Source organism: Mirounga leonina, unplaced genomic scaffold (assembly GCF_011800145.1).
Source record: "Mirounga leonina isolate KUSES-001 unplaced genomic scaffold, KU_Mleo_1.0 Mir_104, whole genome shotgun sequence".
NCBI lineage: Eukaryota > Metazoa > Chordata > Mammalia > Carnivora > Phocidae > Mirounga > Mirounga leonina.
Genome location: NW_023270231.1, coordinates 5,074,024 through 5,097,359, shown reverse-complemented (window position 1 = coordinate 5,097,359; position 23,336 = coordinate 5,074,024). Strand labels below are relative to the sequence as shown.

Sequence of the window (23,336 nt, the reverse complement as noted above, 5' to 3'; positions counted from 1 at the left end):
GTGAAATGAATATTCCAAAAAATTCTACTCCATCCTTAAATATTGAAATTTAGCCTTATAATTTAGAAATGTTTTTAATTGAATCATCTTATTTAAGGGTTCTCAAACTCTTCTGCACTGTATATCTTTATAATAACCTGTCACAAAGAAAACAGCTTATCTTCCTGAAAACATGGTACTTATTAGAACTAAGTAATTTAACATATCTAAGTAGCTGCTAAAACCAATTCTGAATGAATAGTGATATTCACACTTTTAAACCATACACGTTTAGTTTTTTTCAAGAGGTCCTTGCCCCAGCCTACTGTTTGTTTCACTTTGTGATTCAACAAAGAGGCAAAATATTTGGAACAGTAGAGAGCAAAGCCAATGTTTTAAGAAAAAGTATTTATTATTTACACCACTGAAATAGTCCCGTAAGAACAATATACACCATGTTTATTTGAAAGGATCAGATTCCTTTCAAATACAAGAACTGTATAAAGCAATACTGTCAACACAAAACAGTGGTCACATTACATATCTGCAGGCGTAAGCATTGCAAATAATTTTTTTTTAATCTTATGGCTAAATATTTTCACTGAGACACAGTGTTTGCACTTAGACAAGATATAGCTGGAACAGAACAAAAACTTTTTGTTCATGCTTTTTAGGGCCGTCCCCTTAAAAATGTATTGCCTTTAATTGCTTTCATGACAACGGTTTTAGGCAGAAATGCTTCTACTTAGCCACCAAAAAGAAATAACTTTTGTTCCTTAGTTTTTATTCTTCAGGCTTATGTTTTCTATTTCTCATACTATGAGACACACTTGTATCACAGCTGACGTTTTCCAGTTTTACTCAAAAAACACGGACACACATATAGACCAAACTGAGACAGATCAAAATTTAGAGATGTAAATAGTGCACAGTAAGAAGAGAAACTGTGTCTATGACAAAGGAATAAAAAAACTCTTGGTGATTTTAAGCATACCAAACTAGGATCCTTACGCAAAAACTTTTTTTTTTTTTTTTTGGTTTTAAAGGGAAAAGCAGTAGTTGCAAGATGGGTTTGGTCTTAGATTTAGTCAGACAACAACACAATGAGACAAAAACACAAGACATAACTTGTTTCCAAAGCCACAAAACGACATTGTTGAGTATACATTTTTGTCGATTTTTGTGTGGGGGGGGGGGGGGGGGGGGGGGGGGGGGGGGAGGAACTCAGTACTCAATGCTGGAGAAAATATTTTTCAAGAGTAACAGTATATTCATATAGGGGAAAAAAGGATTTTTTTAGCATATTGCTATGATCTTCAAAAAATACAAAATTAAATTTACAAAAAACTGGAAGACCAAGTATAAGCAGTCTGATATTCACTGCAGTGTCCAGCACTATCATAATGATTTCTAGCATAAAAGCAAGAAGTTTGTGATCTCAAGTATCCTCAATAACTGCCAATATAACTTGTAACTACTGTCCTTGCTTCTTTGACAGATACCTGCAAGAAATAAAATAAAGATGTCTAAACTGTATCATGATAAATTCACAATAACAATCTAACTCTCCTCCCAAAAGAAGCAGTTCATTTTAATAACAAAACTTCTCCAGATGAGTAATAATTGTTAATAATCTAGTATCTGTTGATTGTTTTATGTGCCAACCACTGTTTTAAGTACAGGTATTAATTCACTCATCCTCAAAACAGCTCTATGCAGACCTTTCTTTCAGAACTTATTCCTATTTTACAAGCACAAAGAGGCTAAGGGCCCAAGTTCCACCGGCTAGAAAGTGGCAGAGCTCAGATTCAAAACAAGGCTCTGGAGACTGCATTCTCTCCCTTCATACTGCCTGACTACCTCATGTGAAAGTGGTATATTAACACTGTAATTTCCAAAAAGAACCTCAAACTCATTTAAAGATCTTATTTTTCCACGGGGCGCCTGGGTGGCTCAGTCGTTACGTGTCTACCTTCGGCTCAGGTCAGGATCCCAGGGTCCTGGGATCGAGCCCCACATCGGGCTCCCTGCTCAGCGGGAAGCCTGCTTCTCCCTCTCCCACTCCCCCTGCTTGTGTTTCCTCTCTCGCTGTGTCTCTCTCTGTCAAATAAATAAATAAAATCTTAAAAAGGAAGGAAGGAAGGAAGGAAGGAAGGAAGGAAAGGAAGGAAGGAAGGAAGGAAGGAAGGAAGAAAGAAAGAAAGAAAGAAAGAAAGAAAGAAAGAAAGAAAGAAAGAAAGAAAGAAAGAAAGAAAGAAAGGAAGAAAGAAAGAAAAGAAAAGATAAGATCTTATTTTTCTTGAGTAACGATTGTGGGTTTTCACATTTACAAATTACTATACTCAGTAGTATGGGGTGGGGAAAGAGCTCTTAAAATCAGAAGACCTGGACACGTTTTAATGGTACAAAACTTGTTCACTTTGTGGCATTTATTAACTCCATGCCTTTGTTACATCATCAATAATTTGGAGATGAGGATAAAAATGCCTGCATTACCTTCCTTATAGGATTATGAGAATTATCTATTAAGAAGCTATATGTCAGAGTGATCCGAAAAGCCAAACTGTTGTTATTACACAAACAGTTTCTTTTGTTGCTGTATTAATGCAAGCAGATTCCTAAAAACCAAATTCTAAAAAATTACTTGCAGTACACTATAATCCTGTCCACTTCCCCGGAGGTTTTCCCTGCTTCAGAATCTTGATGTTCATAGGCAGGCTATATGTAGATGTGTGCCTATGTTTGTGATTAGAAAAAAGACTAGAAGACCATACATCAAGATGGTAATGGTGGTTCTCTCTGGAAAGGAAAATCATTAAGTAATTGTTTCTCTACTGGATTATAGTTTTCTAATTTTTCTGCTACACAGAGAGGTTACTTGTAGAGTGATTTTTCACAGGAAACTTTTGAGTGTGTTTTACTTTATCCTGACTTTATTTTATAGTATGAGAAGAGGGACTACCTTCCATATGATTCATAAAAGAGTGACCTATCCAGTGTCACAAAATAATTTATAAGTAGCAACACAAATGTGTACCAGTCTCAAATCCTCTCTCCTAGAAGTATTAAAGATCTTAAGAGATGCAGGTTTATGAACAAGGTAGAGGTTAAGATGAAAGGGAAGAATACTTTTGGGGGAGATGTCACTGCATTAGAAAATAGTTTCAGAATTCACCCATCTTAAATAAAAGTTCAGAATTATGTGTATACCAGGGTCACCAGACAATGTTTTCATTCACTACTGTGAAAAGGAAATGAATAAGCAATTAGCACTTACCTTTCCCAATATTTGTGGTTTAGGTCCAAAAAGTCATCTAATTTTGCTATCTCCTTGAGGTACTGAGTTAATTTTAAAAGTTCTTTGTCTTTATCTCGATTTAGGTGCGCTTTCATAAAAGGCCTTATCTGTTAGAAAACAAACATCCAACACTTCACACTGCAATAAGGAAACTAGCACAAATCTACACTATCCTCTCATTCAAATTCAGTTAATGAGATGAAAATATTACTAAGGATGTCAGTCCTAAAAATGACTTTTGCACTATCTCAGTGAAATAAACTGACAGTCCGTGTATAACGTTTACAGTGCCAAGAGCCCTTCTACCTCATGTACCTTATGTTATTTTTCAGTCTGAACCTGACAACACTAACTTTCTTCTAGCCCTTGAGCCCTACATGGCTTCTTACTTTGCAAAACTGCTAGATTTTTTTCCTCTTCTATCAATCTAGACGCTTCTTACTAAATAAGTAACTTAATTCATGCCACCCAATTTATAAAAAGTTAACCAAATACAAGCATGATCCAACAGGGGAGTGAGATAAATTTTAACAATGATGATCTTCATTTCACTATTTTTCTATAAAATTTCATATAGCTAAGATATTATACATTTATAAAACATGTCCTTTCACATTTTATCACAAGCATTTTTATCATTAAAGTCTCCATAAAAATATTTTTTAATTATACAAGTTTTCCCATAAAAAGAAGTCTATTTTCCAAATATTTAAGGTTGATATATTTTATGATGAAAAGCATTTATTTCAAAAGCATAAAAGTCAGGATGGCAGACAGAGTAGAGAATCATAATTAGTAAGGGATATTAATACCTTGACTTGGGTGGTAATTACACGTGTTATCTTTATAATGATTCGTTAAATTATAAATATTAAGCACTTTTCTTTATGTCACAGTTCATATAAGGAGTTTTGCTTTTTCAGACACCAGCTCAAATATCTTTATAAAACTCAAGACAGCCTTCCAAAAGTTTTTAATTAATTCCAGATGAAATGATATTCTGGGATTTGCTTCAAAATATTACAGAGAGGGAAGCAGGTACATACAAAGCAAAAATAATCATCTTTGAATTAATAAGTTGTTTAAACTGAATGATGCATATGTAGGAGTTCCTTATATAATTCCTATATAGTTCTATTTATATTTGGATTTTTTTCATTTTATAAAAATTGTTTTTTTAAATCATACGCCTAAAACACACATATAAGGATTGAAGAAATAATCCTTAGTAAAGTATTAACATATCCTTACTTTGATTTAGAGAAAATGCAAACTGCTCATTAGTTATTAATTTTACATAGTAACACTGAAAAACAGATGACATTTAATTCTGTCACTGGTTGAGAACAATGAACCCAAAGAAATCCATATCCTATTAAGAAGAGGAAAGGTTTTAAATAGTTTCTGTTATTGGAAAAACACACCACCATTTTTCCATTTGTTCTACTAGCATCAGAACAGCTTGGTGCCAGGGACCTCCACAGCTGTCAGCCAGCCAGGCTCCCACAACTTTAAGGGCACCAAAGTGAGTCTGCGCAGAAGCAAAGCACTTGTAGGAGATCTTGCCTCCAAACAGGTAGAGTGGGCAGTGCTGTATCACAGCAGCAGCAATGAATGTGGGAGGTAAGAGAAGATTCTCTCGAAGAAACAGACCCTGCTTAAGCCCTGGGGCTGGAAGTAAAGAGGCATGATATTGTGATGTAGTGAAATGAGTTTCTGCATAATCTTGGGCAATACTGTAATGTTTCAAAGTATTCCTTCATTCAAATAAAAATTGTAAAGACATGTTAACTTTTAAATTATTAATATACAATGTACAATGTGATTCCTAGTTTACCAAGGCCCTGCTAAGTTACTGTTACTTTCTTAACAGTTGGTTGTAAGCACTATTAAATTGCAAAACTAAAATACTCCGATGACTCTGGATCTAAAAGTTAAGCTAGTTAAGTGGAAAAAAGTCTACTATTCACTTAACTACCTTCACTTGTTCTAGCATAATCACTTCTTATTGTATCATTCTTTAAAAATGATCTCACTAGCAGGGCAGAATATATATGACCACTGTCGTCTCATATCAAAGAAACCTTTTTAGGAACTTAAGATGGTCTAGATTATCTGCATTCTCTTATATCATCATTTCCTTGTATAAATAAAAATGAAATTTTCTGAGTATCGATTTATCCATGACCAAAACTAAAGTTTTTTTAGTTCAGTACTGTATTCATAATTCACAATGTCTTCTATATTCTATGTCAAACCTTAAGATTAGCAAGCTTATATTATTAGAAGTTTACTGTTCTAAAAATAAGCAGTCATCTTTAAGATCTCTGTGAAATCTTTTTTGAGACTTCTATCAAGAACATTATGAAACCATGACAACAAAACACAGGAAGAATAGTTCTCAATTTCAAAACTGCTTCTATGTCACTGTGGGTAAATCATTAATAACTACCTTCTTAAAAGAGGTTTCAAAAGGAGACATATGAAAGATTTCCAGTGGAATGTTTAAATATACCTCTCTTGAATTAAAATTTGGGGGGATTGTAGACAGGTATTTTTAGAAATTCCTTCAGTGATTCTACAGAATGCCTAGTTTAAAAAAAAAAAAATCCTGCTCTAAAGTAATATGAAGAACTAGAAATTTATATCATCTCTGCATCCAAAGATAAGTAGAGCCCAAATGTGGGCTAGGAAAATAAAGTTTCTTCTAAACACATATGAAACTAATGATCGTGTTTTTTTTTTTTTTAAGTTAAAGCTTTCCTCAAAAATCATCCTTGAAGATCATGACTTCACCTCTTTTCCTGAACAGGTATTAACCATTAGTTTCATAGAGAATTTGGTTTAGAGCAACTGAATCTTCTCTCAAGAATTTATTCCTGTACCTCACACCTGGCAAACTACACACAAGAAAAACATTTCTCCCAAAGCCTCAAACAGAAACCATTTTAGAGAGGAACATAACTACCAATTCACCTCAAGTACTTTTCTTCCAAGTCAACAGCTTTTATAATTGTGGCAATTCACTATCAAGATCAGCATTCTGTCTCTAACCTTTCCTCATACACTAAAGACCACATCCAGAAATGTAAAGTTTTAGATGTTTATCTTACCAATTTACAATGCTACCAGGATTAAATGTTACTATAATACCTATACAAGATTGCATATGACTTCATGCTAAGATCACCACTGGCCTAGGAATCAAGTCACTTAGATTCTAACTCAGATTCTGTCATTAACCAGTCACATACATGATTTTGGGCAAGTTACAAATTTTCTGATCCTCAGATTGTTTATATAAAGTTAAGAAGGTAGATAAGGTGACTGAGATTCCTAGCTGTGGCATTTTATAACTCTTAAGATCTCTAGTTGCCCTGTATGAATTTTCAAAAACCTGTTTTGGTTTAAAAAGGAAAAAATAAACCGTTACTGCCAGCTTTCCAGCTAACCAGAACATCAGAAATCCTAAGATTTGTATCCCTAATAAAATGTCTGTTGCTTTCACTTGTGATGCTGAAAGTCAATGTGAGTAAGCCCATGGTGTTCCACAGAGCTAACTAAACAGAAAATACCTGGATGAGCTGGCAACCCAAGAAGGTATCAACATGGGAGAGAGAATGTTCAACTATATGAATTTTTCTAAATTCATTTCTAAATTTCTAAATGTTCAACTATATGAATTTTTCTAGATATGTAAGCTTTCTTGCCTGTGACCAGAATACTTCCGAAAATTTATGAAATTCAACAGTGCTCAAGTTCTACCACAAATTTCAGATTACATAGCATAAAATTATGTCTTACCTTTAGTCCATTCTGTGGGTTCATTAGAAAATTTCTTCCAATGTCATCAAACATTATGGTGTTTTTTTTGCTGTAAAACTCCGAAAACTTTCCCCATATAACACCAAGAGGCTTTACCTTAGAACAAAAGTTTAGATTTAACTCCAATTTTATCAACAGTTCATCCTTTCTTAAAAGCAGAGATACCTCAAAATGCCCAAACTATGTCAGAGCACTCCTTTCCTCCTGTAGGACAGTGACGGCTGGCCGTGTGAACAGACCACAGCTGAGATGCAACACACTTTAAAGCACAACGGATCTCGCGATGTTAACTTCTGAAAGGTCTGCTCATGTCTACCTACCTAAACCCACTGTAAGACTTTCCATAATTTTAACATGAAGATTTGGGGTTAAAGGAGGAGTAATTATTTAAAATGTAAGAATTTAGGGGCGCCTGGGTGGCTCAGTCGTTAAGCGTCTGCCTTCGGCTCAGGTCATGATCCCTGGGTCCTGGGATGGAGCCCCGCATCGGGCTCCCTGCTCCGTGGGAAGCCTGCTTCTCCCTCTCCCACTCCCCCTGCTTGTGTTCCCTCTCTCGCTGTCTCTCTGTCAAATAAATAAATAAAATCTTTAAAAAATAAATAAATAAAATTAAAAAAATAAAATGTAAGAATTTAAAGTAATTGCTTAACTGTCTGCTGAGCAGTCACATGACTTCCTGGGCTAATACATGCCCCTAAGAGCTTGAGTGTCACATGGGGTCTGTTTTCAAAACTAGAAAACCTTAATAACGAACAAAGTGCCTGGTTCTATTAATACAGAATTTAAACATTTTGTAGAGGAAAACTGATTGTCTTATTCAGTGGCACAGGTGCACAATTTCTAGGGCAACTGGTTAACTTCAAAATCACTATTATTTGTAAATTCTTACTTTTATTTCTGAGTTGTTAAAATGAGCCTTCAAAAAAGATAACTCCTTACATATTCGTATCTGTTGGTACTTGCATAAAGTCTCTGTAAGACCACACAAGAACAGTAGGAAGAGAGGACTAAGTGGCTACAGGACCAGAGGGAGGAAGACTTTTCATTACATACTTTATTTTTATTTTTGAATCATGAGTTTATTTTACACATTCAGAAAAATTTTTTAAATAAATTAATTTTTAGAAGTACTTTTTGCTGAAGACAGGAGTCTCTTTTACGGTAATATGAAATTATATGATAATAATAATTATAGGAGATTAAATGGTAGTAAATAAATGGTAACAAAGGTTGTCATTTAAAAAGGTTGTTTTTCTTTCTAGAACTTATTTTAATATAGAGAAAGCCTTTTTTCTTAGTGTCCTAGCTACTGCAAAGAATATTATTGAAATTATTATTTAAAATATTTTAATTTTATTTGCCTTCGTTTTTTACTCTTTTGTTTACTACTGAAACAAACCAACCAAATACTTCAAGACAAATATGACTGACACAGTAAGCCAGATTCTTAATTTTTTTTTTTTTTTAAGATTTATTTATTTATTTGACAGAGAGCGAGCGAGAGAGGGAATACAAGCAGGGGGAGTGGGAGAGGGAGAAGCAGGCTTCCCACAGAGCAGGGAGCCTGATGCGGGGCTCCATCCCAGGACCTTGAGATCATGACCTGAGCTGAAGGCAGACGCTTAACAACTGAGCCACCCAGGAGCCCCAGATTCTTCATTTTCTTAGCTAACAAAAGCTTCATGAAATAGGACAAGAGCTTTAGTTTATGACACCCAGGGTTAAAATCCTACATCCTCTTAAATAGTGCTGTCATTTTCTAATTATGTCAAGTGCCAAAACTTGGATTACTTTGTTCTCAGTTAAAGAAATAATACTGCTGGGGCACCTGGGTGGCTCAGTCGGTTAAGCCGCTGCCTTCGGCTCAGGTCATGGTCCCAGGGTCCTGGGATCGAGCCCCACATCGGGCTCCCTGCTCGGCAGGGAGCCTGCTTCTCCCTCTGCCTCTGCCTGCCTCTCTGCCTACTTGTTCTCTCTCTCTCTCTGTCAAATAAATAAATAAAATCTTAAAAAAAAAAAAAAAGAAAGAAATAATACTGCTGACTGTAGGGAAAAAAAACTGAAAACACAAAAAGCACCCAGGAAAATTTTAAATTAACTATAATCCAGTCATTACGAAGGATATATTTACCTCCAGTCTTTTTTTTTTTTTTAAAGATTTTATTTTAGAGAGAGATAGAGTGCAGGAGCAGGGGGAGGGGTAGAGGGAGAGGAAGAGAGAGAATCCCAAGCAAACTCCATGCCTACCACGCCCCTAAGTGGGGCTTGAGCCCAGGACCCTGAGATCATAACCTGAGCCAAAATCAAGAGTCCAAGCTGGAGCAGTCCAGGTGCCCCTCCTCCAGTCTTTTTTATAAACACCAGCAGCTTCACAGTTTATAGATCTTTTGTTAAGGGGAAACCTGAACTAAATAACGGTTAAAAACTATTTCTAACAGTCTGCAAATACTGTTCTCTAAATTATTCTTTAATGATGTGTCATGAAAAATTTTTAAATCACTAAATATTCTGTTACATCAAATATTTGTTACATCAAAAATGCATTCCATTTTATGGATGAACAAAAATTTTTATATCCAATTCCCTACTATTAGATATTGAGGATTTATTCATTTTTTCTTGAAGTATAATTATCACACAGTGTTACATCAGTTTCAAGTGTACAATATAGTGATTCGACAATTCTATACGTTACTCAGTGCTCACCATCTGTCACTATATGTTATCACATTATTGACTATATTCCTTATTCTGTACTTTTATCTCCATTACTTATTTCATAACTGGAAATTTGTCTTTCTTAATCCCCTTCATCTTTTTCACCCATCCCCTCACCTATCTCCTCTTTGGCAACCACCAGATTTATTTTTCTTTCTCTAATTTTTCACTATTATAAACATGACTATGTTTAACATTCCCCAACTTTTTTTTAGTGTTTAGATTTTATAAATGTACGACTTTAGTAGGTAATGTTTTTCCCTTGACGTATGAAGTATTTCCTTTATTGAATAAATCTCCATGCATTTAAAGGATTCTGTTTATGATTTTGACAATTTCAATAGTCTCCTCTATGCTTTCCTAGTTTGCTAAGTTCTCCCCAATTCTTATTAGTTCGTGTGCTTCCCAAAGGTATAGACCATGTCTCCAACAGTGACTATCGTAACACCTTCAAATAAGAGTTCAATAATAGGACTGGTTACTCAATGAGTAAACAAAGTGAAGAACCCTAATCTTTTTAGCCCAACCCTTTTCTCTGGTGGTTCTTGTTGCTCTTCCCCAGGGTTACATATGCATCACACCAAAGTACATGCATCATGCTTTCTGCTTTTACTTATCAGTTTTATATAGGGCAGGGTGAGTATGTTTTGGTTTGCTTCTCGTATCTTCCTCGATGATATTCAGTATTTTTTCTCACCTACTCTGTTTTGAGCAACACTGTGCTGCCATCATCATGGGACAATTATCCATGACCATTCTTGACGGTCTTGCTCAAGATCCTTAATTCTATCATTAAAATTCCAATCTATTAACCTTACATACATCTTCCTATGTCAAACTCAACTGATACTTTATTATCCACTCAAATGTGCTTCTCAACTCTTTCTGTACTTTATTCCACCATCATAAATACAAAAAGTATACTAGAAAATAAACATTTAAAACTTTAAAAAGTAAAATGACTTCTTACGTCTATTAGTCCTCTCCTTGGAGTATGCACTGTTATCATAGCAGCACTGTCCAACATGAAGGTAATCTTATAATTTGCATTTGTGCTCACTCCCAGCTCCTATAAATACAAATATTCATGTGGTTAAAATATAGTAATATGAAAAATTCCAGGCTTTCTCAATATTCCAGCTACCATTTCCCATAATGCCACCTTCTACCCTACTGGCCACCACCACACCTTGCTCAACAACTACCAAGTTTATTAGTTTCGTTTAAGCCAACAAATGGTAGTCCAAAGAAAAGAAACTAGAAACAGATTACATCCCATTACATATTTCAGAAGAACATCACTTCTTTATTACACACCAAAGCAAAAGGAGAAAAAAAAAAAGCATTATTGTAAAATGGGGGAAAAAAAGGACGTGAAGCTCTGCTGTACTTTTTCTTAAAAAAGCCTTAATTACACAATATATTCCACCATTAACCAGACTTTAAGCACACCTCTATTCCTGATAATGGCCAACTGTTTATCTATTAAATGCCCTCCAATGAGAATGAAATTAATTTAACTTGGAACTTCTAAAAAGACAAATTCAATTTCAAAACATTCTTAAATGGATTGTCTAACACTTACTTTCATTTTAGCTTCAATCCACTTCATATTTGTTGCGGCTAAAATATGAAGAATGATAATACGATACAAATGAAAAGCTTGAACTTCATTTAAAAATTTTTTCTTCTGTATAAGTAAGTTTTCTAAGCAAGATTAAAAGCTCAAATGCATCACAAATAATAATTCCTAACATATTTACGGTAATTTTAAGTATTTATAAAAATAAACTTACTTTTAGTGCATCAGCGCAGAATAGAATTTTAACAACTTTTATCTAAAAGATGCAGGTAACCAATGTTCAAAAGAATTTTGAATCTAGGAAATTTATAAATCAAGACCTAAATTCCTGTTTAAAAACAGCCCTGACACTGTTCTCCAACAATCCACATTTAAATATAGGGTGCCTGGATCTCTAATTTACTTCCATGTTCCCACTGCCATGCAATGCACTGGCATATGTGTCAATATAAGCAGATTAATGTTATGTGCCAAAAGTTGATGTTAAAGATCAATAGGTCCAATAAAAATCAACACTTTACCAGGCTCAGGAAACTTAGTGCTCACTGAGTCTAGGAGCTTTTAACAATGAAACTGACACAACTAAATTCATAAATTCTATCTGTTATGTATCTGCTCATTGTCAGACACCAACCAGTTTTGAGATCACTGATATTAAAATTCAACCCTCAGTTTTATATGCCTTTCTGGTCCCAAGTTACTGGACTAAACTACATAGCTGTTACCAAGTAAAATGGTTAAAAAGGGAAAAGGAGTTTAATTTTTACAGTATGTGTATGTGCATGTATTTTTTAAAGACAAAAGAGGTACCTGAGTTCTCAAAATAAAAGTCTTTAGCACACAAACACACCAACTGAAAGAAATCACCTTCCACACAAAACTGGTCAGTTGAACTAAAATCTTAGAGACTGATACATCTACAATGACAACAATCATGAGACTGGGAAAAACAATTTTTTAAAATTCAGTATCTATTTTAGGTCTACAATCCCCAGATGAAAAACAAAAATATTCACAGCTAATAAAAAGGGTTTCCAATTAATTAGTTATTGTATGTCAGACATGGTACTAGTTGCTATACTGATACTTTTATTCTTATAACTACCCTGTAATACAGGTTTACTTATCTTCATTTCTGATGAGGCACTTGAGGCTCAGAGATATTAACTGACCTGCCCAGTATCACAAAATAAGGACAAAGTCGGAATTAAACTCTAGCTGATTTAGCTCCAAAGTGAAGTGCCCATTTCAACATACTACCATTAGATATCATAATTTACAAAAATAACTTATTTTAAATATATGATTGTAAAAAATTCTCTAAATTTCTAAGTCTACTTTAATAACATTTAGAGGAAAAACTTTTTTCTCAAATGTCATCTCAGGTGTCAGTTGAACAAAATTTGTTCCCAGGAAGCTTTCCTCCCTGTATCTTATAAACCAGAAAACTATGTATTTAATCTAAATGGCTGTGAACTCGTATTAATACTGAAAAATGGAGATACTCTGATTAAAAGGAAAAGTACAAAGGAAATTTAAAGATTGAAGTAACACCTTTGTGGTCACTCAGCAAAAACTTAGTACAATTAAACATAGCATTTTTCATGATGAGATTTTATTTAATTCACAATCAGGATAGCTCTTTTCTGCCTATGGCTTGCCAAGAAGCAACTTTAAATGTTTGTGGGGAGGTAAGATATAAATTAATAGTTTCTCTTCTCAATAAAGTCTTGCCACAACAAAATGTCCATTGAACTAAACAGTGTGCTCAGTAATGTAGTAAATTTACTTTCTGGAGCAAACTCATGATCTTATCACAGACCTGTAAGTTCCTGGAATGGTCCACAGACCACAATTTGAGTAATACTGCCTTAGTCTGTTTAATTTTCCTTAATTCATATTCCTTTATTTCTGAAGAACAACATCACTGTGATTTTTTTATACGTCTTTCTCCAAATGTTTTGAAACTAGAGTGATAAAAAAAGGAGAAACCAACAATATCCTGAAGCATCAAAGACTCTACAGTGAAGATCAGAAAGAAAAATTCCTAATCAAGGTGGGGTCTTATGAAAATAAGATCATTTTTTTTTTTTAAAGATTTTATTTATTTATTTGAGAGAGAGAGAATGAGAGACAGAAAGCAGGAGAGGGAGGAGGGTCAGAGGGAGAAGCAGACTCCCCGCCGAGCAGGGAGCCCGATGCGGGACTCGATCCCAGGACTCCAGGACCATGACCTGAGCCGAAGGCAGTCGCTTAACCAACTGAGCCACCTAGGCGCCCCGAAAATAAGATCATTTTTATTCTGATAACCTACGCTCTTCCTGTATTTAACTACTTCAGTGGTATTGGCAAATATACATATAAGTTTATATTGTGATGCAAGAAAGTCAAACATGTTTCATCAGAAATTAGCTAAAACAAATGAAAAATGCATCATATTTAACCACAGGTCATTTTAAGTCACATTTTATAAAGCAGAATAATTTACAGAACAAGATTACTTCCATGGAAATCTAAACAAAAAATATAGCTTACACCAAATAACAATGTCGTAATCCTCATATGCAGATGTTAGGAATTCATGAAGATATGGTCGCATTAATTCTACTCCAGTCTCTGCACAAGACCTATGGTCTAAAAGAAAATCAGTCATAGATGATTACTAGTTTGTTATCATGGATAAGTACCTGATATCAATGAAAATTATGAAATGTAATATAAACATTCAAATGCAAACTACCTAAGACTGAATTATACTGGTTGACAGATGTCTTTGAAAGCACACAATTTGATATCACTGCGATTCAATTTTAATTAATCGATTTTTTTAATTTGGGAAGAGCAATACCCAGAATTCAGGCTTATATAGTAAACTGTAAATTTAGTTTTCATGTAGTCTTTAAAATACAGACGTTATTTTGTCACATGAAAAACAAACTAGAGCCACCTATACTCACTTTAGCCATTCACCTCCCAGATATAATCACATTTCACCAGAATGACAGGCCCAACTAACTTAATAATCAAATTTTAAAATAAGTACACATTAACTTATGACCTGTACTTAAAGTTTAGGATTAGAGGTAAATAAATTCATGCTAATATCAGGAGTTAACTAGTCAGTTCTTAGCAATATTAGAGGATGAAATAAACATCTTTCTTTTTTGCTGACATGGGAAATTTTAAATTTAAGAATCTGCCCTGGGGCACCTGGGTGGCTCAGTCAGTTAAGCATCTGCCTCCGGCTCAAGTCATCTCAGGGTCCTGGGATCGAGACCTACATCGGACTCCCTGCTCAGCGGGGAGTCTGCTTCTCCCTCTGCCCCTCAACACCACTTGTGCTCTCTCTCTCTCTCAAATAAATAAATAAAATCTTTAAAAAAAAAGAATCTGCCCTGAACATAATTAAATGAAAAACTGTATCACTTGAAATGATAAAATATCAAAAATGCTTTTTAAATAATCCTCAAAAAATTGAAATGTTAATCAATAGAGAATGACATGGTTAAATTAAGATACAGCCATAAACTAGAGTAGTGGTGACCAAAAAATATGTATCTTTAATTCATAATGAATAATATTAAATGACTGAGATATTCAAAATATCATTAAGCAAAAGTAAAAAGGATATACATACAAACACACCCTGGAAGATACACTTAAAATATAAGAACAGTTATTTTAGGGGTTTGAGATTACAGATGACTTCAGTATTTTCTACAATGAATGATATACTTTTTATAATAATAAGAAAAGCTTTCAAATATTTCATATTGGAAGGAAAAAATAAACAAAAGGAAAAAAAAGAGTTGTTATGGGTAACAGAAAATAAAGCACAGTTTTAGTTGACTTACCAAATAACGTATAATCAACATCTAGTACCAAAAGCTTTTTCCCTTCCCTGGGAGGATTCAAAATTTCCACTTTATACTCTTTTACTCTGCGAGAAATTTTCAGTAGGTTTTCTTCCCTAATAGAAAAATAAAATCAGGTGAAACATTCACTTTTTTCTCACATTACAACCCATTTCCTTTGATACTATAAAGCACTTACCTATTTTCTACTTCAACTACTTCATCTTCAATATCAAAGTCGTTGACAACATCATCATTGTCAGGAGGTGGACCTAAGACATCTTCCTATTAAGATGAAAAACAGTTTTGTTTTACCAAATTGTCTTTAACAGAACAAATACATGCATAACATAAAAACCAAATAAAAGATAAAGTCTGAGGTCAAGAATCTTTCAAACACACACTGTGAGAAAATTTCCACATTTTATAATTCATTATACACATTCACTGGGCAGATTTACCATGTTATTTTGACCATTTGCACTACTACTATGCTTATGGCTAACTATATACTAACAAGTTCCCTAGTATTTGTTTTCCGCTGAGTTAATACCACATACATTGTGAAGTTTTTTTCACTGACTGCCAAACTGACAATTTTACCACAATTAAAACCATGATACAACAGTGTAATATAAATCATATCTTCAAAGGGACAAATGGTAACAAAAGTAAACATTTACCAAGCTCTCCTCACGAGTTCCCATCATCATGATTTTAGTATTTGGTTTCAGTTTGAGAGCTCCAAGCTTAACATCATTTTCTGCAGGTTTGCCTACAATACAAGCAAATGACTGTTTTCTCACTAAAGTTCAGGTGCTGGTTTCACTATCCCATTATACAAAACCCTAACATTAAAAGTTTTGGTACAGATTCCACAGCAGTTTTTTTCTCCTTAAATTAACAAACTGTCACTGCTGAATTAGCAACGTCTAACAAACTAAGAAGTAGCAACTAATACAAGATTTGTTTTTTCCCCAACTCCATCTCAGAGGAACACCTTTATTCAACGAGCTAAACAAAATAAATTCATGTTTTATTTTGTCATTCAAGATGAAGATGTTTTCCAGAAAGTCTTGAACACTGAGCACCTAAGATAAAACTAGAGATTTATTGCTACCCAAAATTCACCCTTCAATGATACAACAAACACAAACACCATGAAAGTCCTTTTCAGACTGGATATGAACACTGCCTATAATTTTTAAATCATCATTTTAAATCATCATTATTTTTGAAGCAGAAAAGACAATTTAGGGAGAGTACAAGAACCAAGCTGTAACGAAAAAGCTGTGCTAGAACACAGATGTCAGAAATTACAGTTTTACCTGAGACTTCTGTGCCAAAGATTTAACAAGCAAACATCAACTGTCAGAGGAATCAAAAGTAATCTTAATAGTGGTGGTATTTTCAAGTAATTTTTAATATTGTTATTTCCATCATAAAACAATTTTAGGAATATCCCTAACAAAGAAATCTCCAAGGGGAAAGACTTATTAAAGAGAACAGAGCTAATATAAAAATTCATAAATATATCAATGCAAAAAAGTTTAAAGTGAGGAGAGAATTACCTTTAACTTTGAGTCCAAGTAACTTTTGGCGTTCTGGTAGCACTCCTGTAAGGGTCTTAAGAAACTGTTTGAGATCTAGCACGGTATCATCTTCTGAAAGTGTGGTCACTGCATATTCCTGTCCACCCCATTTTACGATGATAGGGAGAGCCATCCTTGAAACATATGATCAAGCAGCTTTCACTCAGAAAAAGATACCTAAAAAGAAAGGGATATACAAGTAAATAAGTTAAAATAGGTATGTCAAAGATGTAGCCAAACTTGTAACTAAGTTTTAGGAGCAATGCAGTTTGAGTCTTACTTTACAACTTGATGGTGGAGAAATAATATTTTCTCCTTACAGAAATGATACCAGAACACCCAAAGTAATTAGGACTCAAAGTTAAAGTTCCCCTACCCCCCCAATTTTTGGCTTAAAGTTACTACTTCCTAATACTCTGTCTGATTCTCCCTGTTCGACTGTTAAGCTGCAACGATCAGCTACCTATCCCTCCCTCTCTGTTTGACAAGGTTTAAGCTACAGATTAAGTTCCTCCATGATGGACCATTCATATTTATTTAACACTTGAGAAGTGGCACAGTGAGTTGTTAAAAGTGCAAATTCTAGAGCCAGAGTACCTGGGTTCAGATCCCAGCTATCCCACTTATTAGCTATTTGACTTTGGGAAGTTATCAGACTCTTAGTGTCTAGGTTTCTTCATCTGTAAACTAAGGATGAGAATACTACCTACTTTGGAGGTCTTATACATAATTAGCTAATTTAACTCTCATAAGTCACACAGACCTGGCACATAGTAAGCCCTACATAAATAAGTATTGGCTAAATATATTTTCCTAAAAACTTGAGCTGAAGTGTTCTAGGCACTGTGCTAAATAAAAAGTATAGCCATTATGTGTTTCATATTTAACAAATTGGACAGTTTTTATGCAATGTCATTTAACAAGGTTGATAAGAACTGTCCCTCTTTTACAATTAAGGAAACGGGGCTTCAACGAGGTTAGGCAATCTGCTCATGGGCACAAAGCTGGGAACAGAACATGTTCTGACTAAAATCTCATGTTTCTTCCCCTACATCACAACTGTCTCTCTTAAATTGGGACCTACAGGAGGCAAGGTGTCAAATATCAGTTAATACAAAACCCACAGGCACAGATTTAAGCACACAGAGATTAAATACTGGCTGCTATTCTCATCAACAATAGCATGTAGGTCTCTTCCCTCTTAAAACTTTCTATCAGTTTTCCTAAGTCTATCCCCCTGCCCCCTTCCAGGTCAGAGAACTGAATTTCCTAATCTCCATTTCCAAATGCTATCGCTTGTTTAATGAAACATTTGACTGCATTCTCCCTGGATTATGACCAACTGCAAGAAGGCAAATTGTGAATCATAATATGCAAAAATAACTTAGAAACTTAAGGTGTCTTCAACATGTCCACTAGAACAGAGCACCATAAAATCACTTATATTTATGCTCTTATGTTTATATCTGCTCTACTGAAATTTAAAGAAAGTGCTAATTTAGGGCAATGTATTCTGTTAGAGAAAACTTGTTCTAACAAATGTTATGATCCTCAATAAACAGCCAAAGAGAATTTGAGCCAAACTAAAATATGGTTTAAATATTATTTCTCTGTGAAGGTGGGAATAAAAATGAAAATTTACAAGAGCTGAGAATGCAAACACCACTAACACAGTTTATGTTGTGTTGGGGGGTGGGGGGCACAGAGAGTTTGGAGATCACCTGAGCTCCAGATGAGCCTGGACAAGTCATTTCACCTTTAGACCAGTATTCTCAAAGTGTGGTCTCAGATCAATTAACAGCATGACCCTACTTGGTAACTTGTTAAAAATATAACTGGAGTTGGAGAGAAAGGACCTAGCAATTTGTGTTTTTTTTTAACAATCCCTGTCTCAGCCTCCCCCTCACCTCCATCTCTGAGGCATACTAAAAGTTTGAGAGCCAGTGCTCTAGACGCAATTTTCTCAGCTAAAAAAGAAAATACGCCAGATGGCATGGGCTCTGCATGCTTAGTAAAGTAGTATACAAATGTTAAACATTGTACACCTACACCGCTAGTGGGAATTCCAAGTTGGCAAGTGCTCTAAAGGACCAAGCATAACAAAACAAACACCATCAAAATTTTGCAAAATTTGCAAAAATGCATAGTCCTTAAAACTGCTTTTGAACCTCATTTCTTCAATATTCAGGTCAGTCACAATGGAACACACAATGCAAATGCCTGAGTCCTTTTATGTTTTCACATTTAACCTTCTTTCTCACACAATTCTAATACTTTGTATCATTCTGGACCCTATCAGATTTGCAAACCAAAAAATGATTTGGGGGTGGGAGTGTCTGGCAATTAAACCTACACAAGTAAGGATCGCACCTTTATAGCGAACCCGGAGTCAAGAACAGCTGTTTGGGTTAGTTCTTCTCTCTACCATACTGTACTGACTTGCCTAGTCAATTCCAAAGTTCCTACCTCAAAATGAGACTATTAATATTTACTTAACAAGAACAGTGTTAACGCGTGAGATAACACCTGTGACAGCACTTAGTAAACTCTAGAGAGCAAGACGAATGGTGGCGATGACAGAAAAATGACAACATGCTAAACAACTTGTCTCACTTGATTTTCGCAATCCTGAACTAACGACTATTGTCTTCATTATACACATTAGAAAACTGAAAAAAGAAAACAACTTGTCCAAGACCACACGACTAAAATGTTGCAAAGGCGAAAACTTGAAACTAACGGCAGCAAAAGTTAACATCTTGGGAATTGGGAGGTGAACTTTTCAACAAGCCTACAGCACAGCAGCAGCAACTGCGAGGTAGTGCGGGGGCGACAGCTACGGGAGTGCATGGTCTGGGACGGCATACAAGCATAGGAGAGACTCAAAAACCCGAGAGGCCGGATGCCTTCAAGAGGGAGGCTGAGGAGGAGGGAGGAACGGAGTTAGGGGACGCAAAACCCACTGGGGTTCGGGAAGCCCACGACAGAAGCGAGAAGGCCGGATGGGCGGGCGGTGGCCCCTGCGACTAGCTGGCCGGGGCCGGAGGCCTGGGCCGCGGATTGGGGCAGACGCGGCCCAGGGTTCCTCCAAGCAGCCTCCAGCCCGCCGCGGCCGGCCGCAGTGGAAGCCGCGTCGCGCGAACACCAGTGCTGCGCTGCGTCCCCGGCCCCAACGGCCTCTCCGTGGGCAGCGCCCCGGGGTACCCTGCGTCCCCTCACCTGGAGCGCGGCGGAACCGGCAGCAGCGGACGCAGGAACCGGCCGCAGCGGAACCGAGGGCGACCGGAAGTGGAGAACGGGGACCGGAACCGGCTAGCGAACCGGAAGTTCAGGTTTGAAACGGAAACGCTCTGGAGACCACACGGCACCTTCTCGCGTTGGTCTTTGGTGGGGGGTAATCCTAGATAGCCGCTGCCAGGGATCTCCTCACCCGGCGAGGGAGCCAGGCCTTTCCGAGACTTTAACCACTGTGCAGATACCTAGGGTCCCTGGACGGCTGCCGGCCCGCTCCTGTCTTGCGCATGCGCCCGCCAGTGGGTGCTGAGCTGGTGGGGGTGGTGCTTCAGGCGAATGACGTCTGTGGTATTGTTTCGCGGAAGGAGGCGGGTCGGTGGCGTTACCCTGGCTTTCCAGGTGTGCTGAGACCTTCGTAGGGCTCGAGACTAGGATTCTCGTGGTTTTGTCATGTTCCGGATGAGAGCTGAAAGGTGACCTTTAAGACTGAAGACTTGGAACCCCCCCGCCCCCCCGCACCAGGGGCTTCCAACACTAGTAATTTTAGGAGCTTAGACTTTTCTACCCATTTTATTCAATGCAAGGGTAAACTGAGGACCTGCAGGAAAGGGAAAGGGCAAGCCTAAGTCACTCAAAAAACCAAAGAAGCAAATCTCAATTCGAGAGCTGCCATCGAGATCGCTAAAGTATTGTACCGAATTTTATCTCCACCTGCCCATCCCCACCTCCCCTTTGAATGCGAGGAAAGCCAGTTACAAACCCCGACAAAAGAATTGTAGACTTTAGTGGAAATTCGGTGCAGTCTGTCTGATTCATACAGCGAGTTTTCAGTGTGCATCACTTTGCTTTTAGGCAGAAGAAGAAAAAAATCATTGCCGCTAGATTGTTCTATGTGGCGCCAAATAAAACTTAGATTTTGAAAAGGGAAAATGTGAACGTAATATTGGCCTCAGATATGCACAAGTCTTTGAATTACGTATATTTTTCCTTCTACTTGACAGTGATATAACCGGTTCATGTTTCCCTTTTGGCTGTGATGGAAGGGAAGCAAAGAGCCAAGTTTTGTGTCTTAACAGTTTCTTAGTTAAGACAAACACTATTTTATGTTCTCCTTACCTGTATCTTTTGGCAATTTTTATTTCATTAGTAATGAATGAAAAGCTGCTCGTTTTTAAAAATGAAACATTTTCAGTGAGAAAAAAAAGTACACCCTTTTTCCTTAAAAAAGGGGTGGGGGATGCGCCTGGGTGGTTCAGTTGGTTAGGCATCCCACTCTTGATTTCAGCTTAGGTCAAGATCTCAGGGTGCTGAGATAGAGCTCCCCCTCCGCCCTATGCTGGGCTTGGAGCCTGCTTAAGATTCTCTACCCCTCCACCCTGACTCCCATGTGCTACACGTACACACACACACACACACGCGCGCGCACGCCCGCTCTCTCTCTTGCTCTTGCTCTCAAAAAGGAGGGGGAAAGAAAACCCAAAATTAAAAGAATTTGTACAAAAATCACATGGTAGCAGTTCAGCCGAAGAGATGGTCAAAAAACAAGGGACTGAACTCCAGAATGAATTAAATTTTCTTTCAACCCAGTCTGTTCCTTGTTCATGTGCTAACCAGCTGCTTGGCCACTTTATATTTTTTACTGTTTCTTGAGAAGCTTGTTTTTGTTAATCATAAATGTCAACTAAGACATTTTAAATTTTAAATCTAAGCAAAAGGATGCATAAAGAAATTCTTGATAAAATAACCATTGTATGAAGAATCTGATAAGTTTGGTGTTACTCAAGCATAGATAATTTAATAATTGCAAGCGTTGAACAGTGGTATTTCTTAGAGAATAATGGTAGCAGAGTATTTTGGACAAATAGTGCATTTAACAGAAGATTTGCCCATATCTCAGTTCTTCCAAGTCCATTTCTATTTAGCTAAACATTCGTGAAATAAAAAAATATCTTAAGAATTAAGGAGCTGGAAATTTAAGAAGTCAGGAAACAAGAAATGTTGGTGTGGATGCGGAGAAAGAGGAACCCTCTTACTCTCTTGGTGGGAATGCAAGCTGGTGTAGCCACTGTGGAAAACAGTATGGAGTTTCCTCAGGAAGTTAAAAATAGAGCTACCCTACCACCCAGCAATTGCACTACTAGATATTTACCCCAAAGATACAAATGTAATGATCTGAAGGGGCACGTAAACCCCAATGTTTATAGCAGCAATGTCCAGAGCCCAGATGTATCGACAGATGAGTGGATAAAAAAGATGTGGTATATATATACAATAGAATATTACTCAGCCATCAGAAAGGATGAATACTTAAAATTGCATTGATGTGGATGGGACTGGAGGGTATTATGCTGAATGAAATAAGTCAATCAGAGAAAGACAATTGTATGGTCTCACTCGTGTGGAATATAAGAAACAACACAGCGGATCATAGGGGGAAAAAGGGAAAACTGAATGGGAAGTCATCAGAGAGGGAGACAAACCATGAGAGACTTTTAACTATAGGAAACAAACTGAGGGTTGCTGGAGGGGAGGTGGGTAGGGGGATGGAGTAGTTGGGTGATGGGCATTGAGGATGGCATGTGATGTGATGAGCACTGGGTGTTATAGGCAACTGACGAATTATTGAACTCTACATCTGAAACTAGTGATGTACTATATGTTGGCTAATTGAATTAAAAAAAAAAAAGAAGAAGAAAGGAGCTGGACTCCTGGGAACTAGGAATAAATACAAAATGGACATTAAAAAAGTTCTCAGAGCAACTCACAAAGTGTCATTAGGAAGAGAATAATTAAATAATTAAATTTCTCCTTCCTATTGCTCACTAGATCTTCCCTTCTAATGTGTGGAGAGTAATATATTTGTGCCTCACTCATAATTCTTTGCAGCAACTAAAGATGCCTGGGAATTCTTCCCTAGGGTTTTGATAGGTTGTTAGGTCTAAGAGACTAAAATAAATACGGAACCAATTTCATAAAATCAGATGATAAGCTGCTGACATCATTGTGATCATATTTGGATTAGAAGGCTAAAGGACTTTCCTGCACCCCAGCCAGAAATCCACCACCACCTTGCTTTTATCCCCACATTCCCCTGACCTGTTTACTTCCTTCCCCTTTTCTCTCAGGCCATTTTCTCTCTCCTCCCAATTGAAAAACTATCCTTCCTCCTTCCCTCTTTTCTCGCTCTCTCTTTTTTTTTTCTTTCTTTCTTTCTTTCTTTCTTTCTTTCTTTCTTTCTTTCTTTCTTTCTTTCT

General features: G+C 36.5%; 1 protein-coding gene across 1 annotated transcript; it reads right to left on the bottom strand.

Annotated features, from left to right (window-relative positions):
• Window positions 1-367: 367 nt before the first annotated feature.
• On the bottom strand, window positions 368-20,327 carry UBLCP1 (ubiquitin like domain containing CTD phosphatase 1). The gene is made up of 11 exons (XM_035013434.1): window positions 20,068-20,327; window positions 16,828-17,025; window positions 15,940-16,031; window positions 15,456-15,541; window positions 15,257-15,372; window positions 13,938-14,036; window positions 11,406-11,443; window positions 10,791-10,889; window positions 7,082-7,198; window positions 3,257-3,384; window positions 368-1,481 (listed from the first exon to the last, which is right to left on the bottom strand). The coding sequence occupies exons 2-11, from the start codon at window positions 16,979-16,981 to the stop codon at window positions 1,454-1,456; spliced, it is 957 nt and encodes a 318-aa protein (XP_034869325.1). The 5' UTR covers window positions 16,982-17,025; window positions 20,068-20,327; the 3' UTR covers window positions 368-1,453.
• Window positions 20,328-23,336: the final 3,009 nt, after the last annotated feature.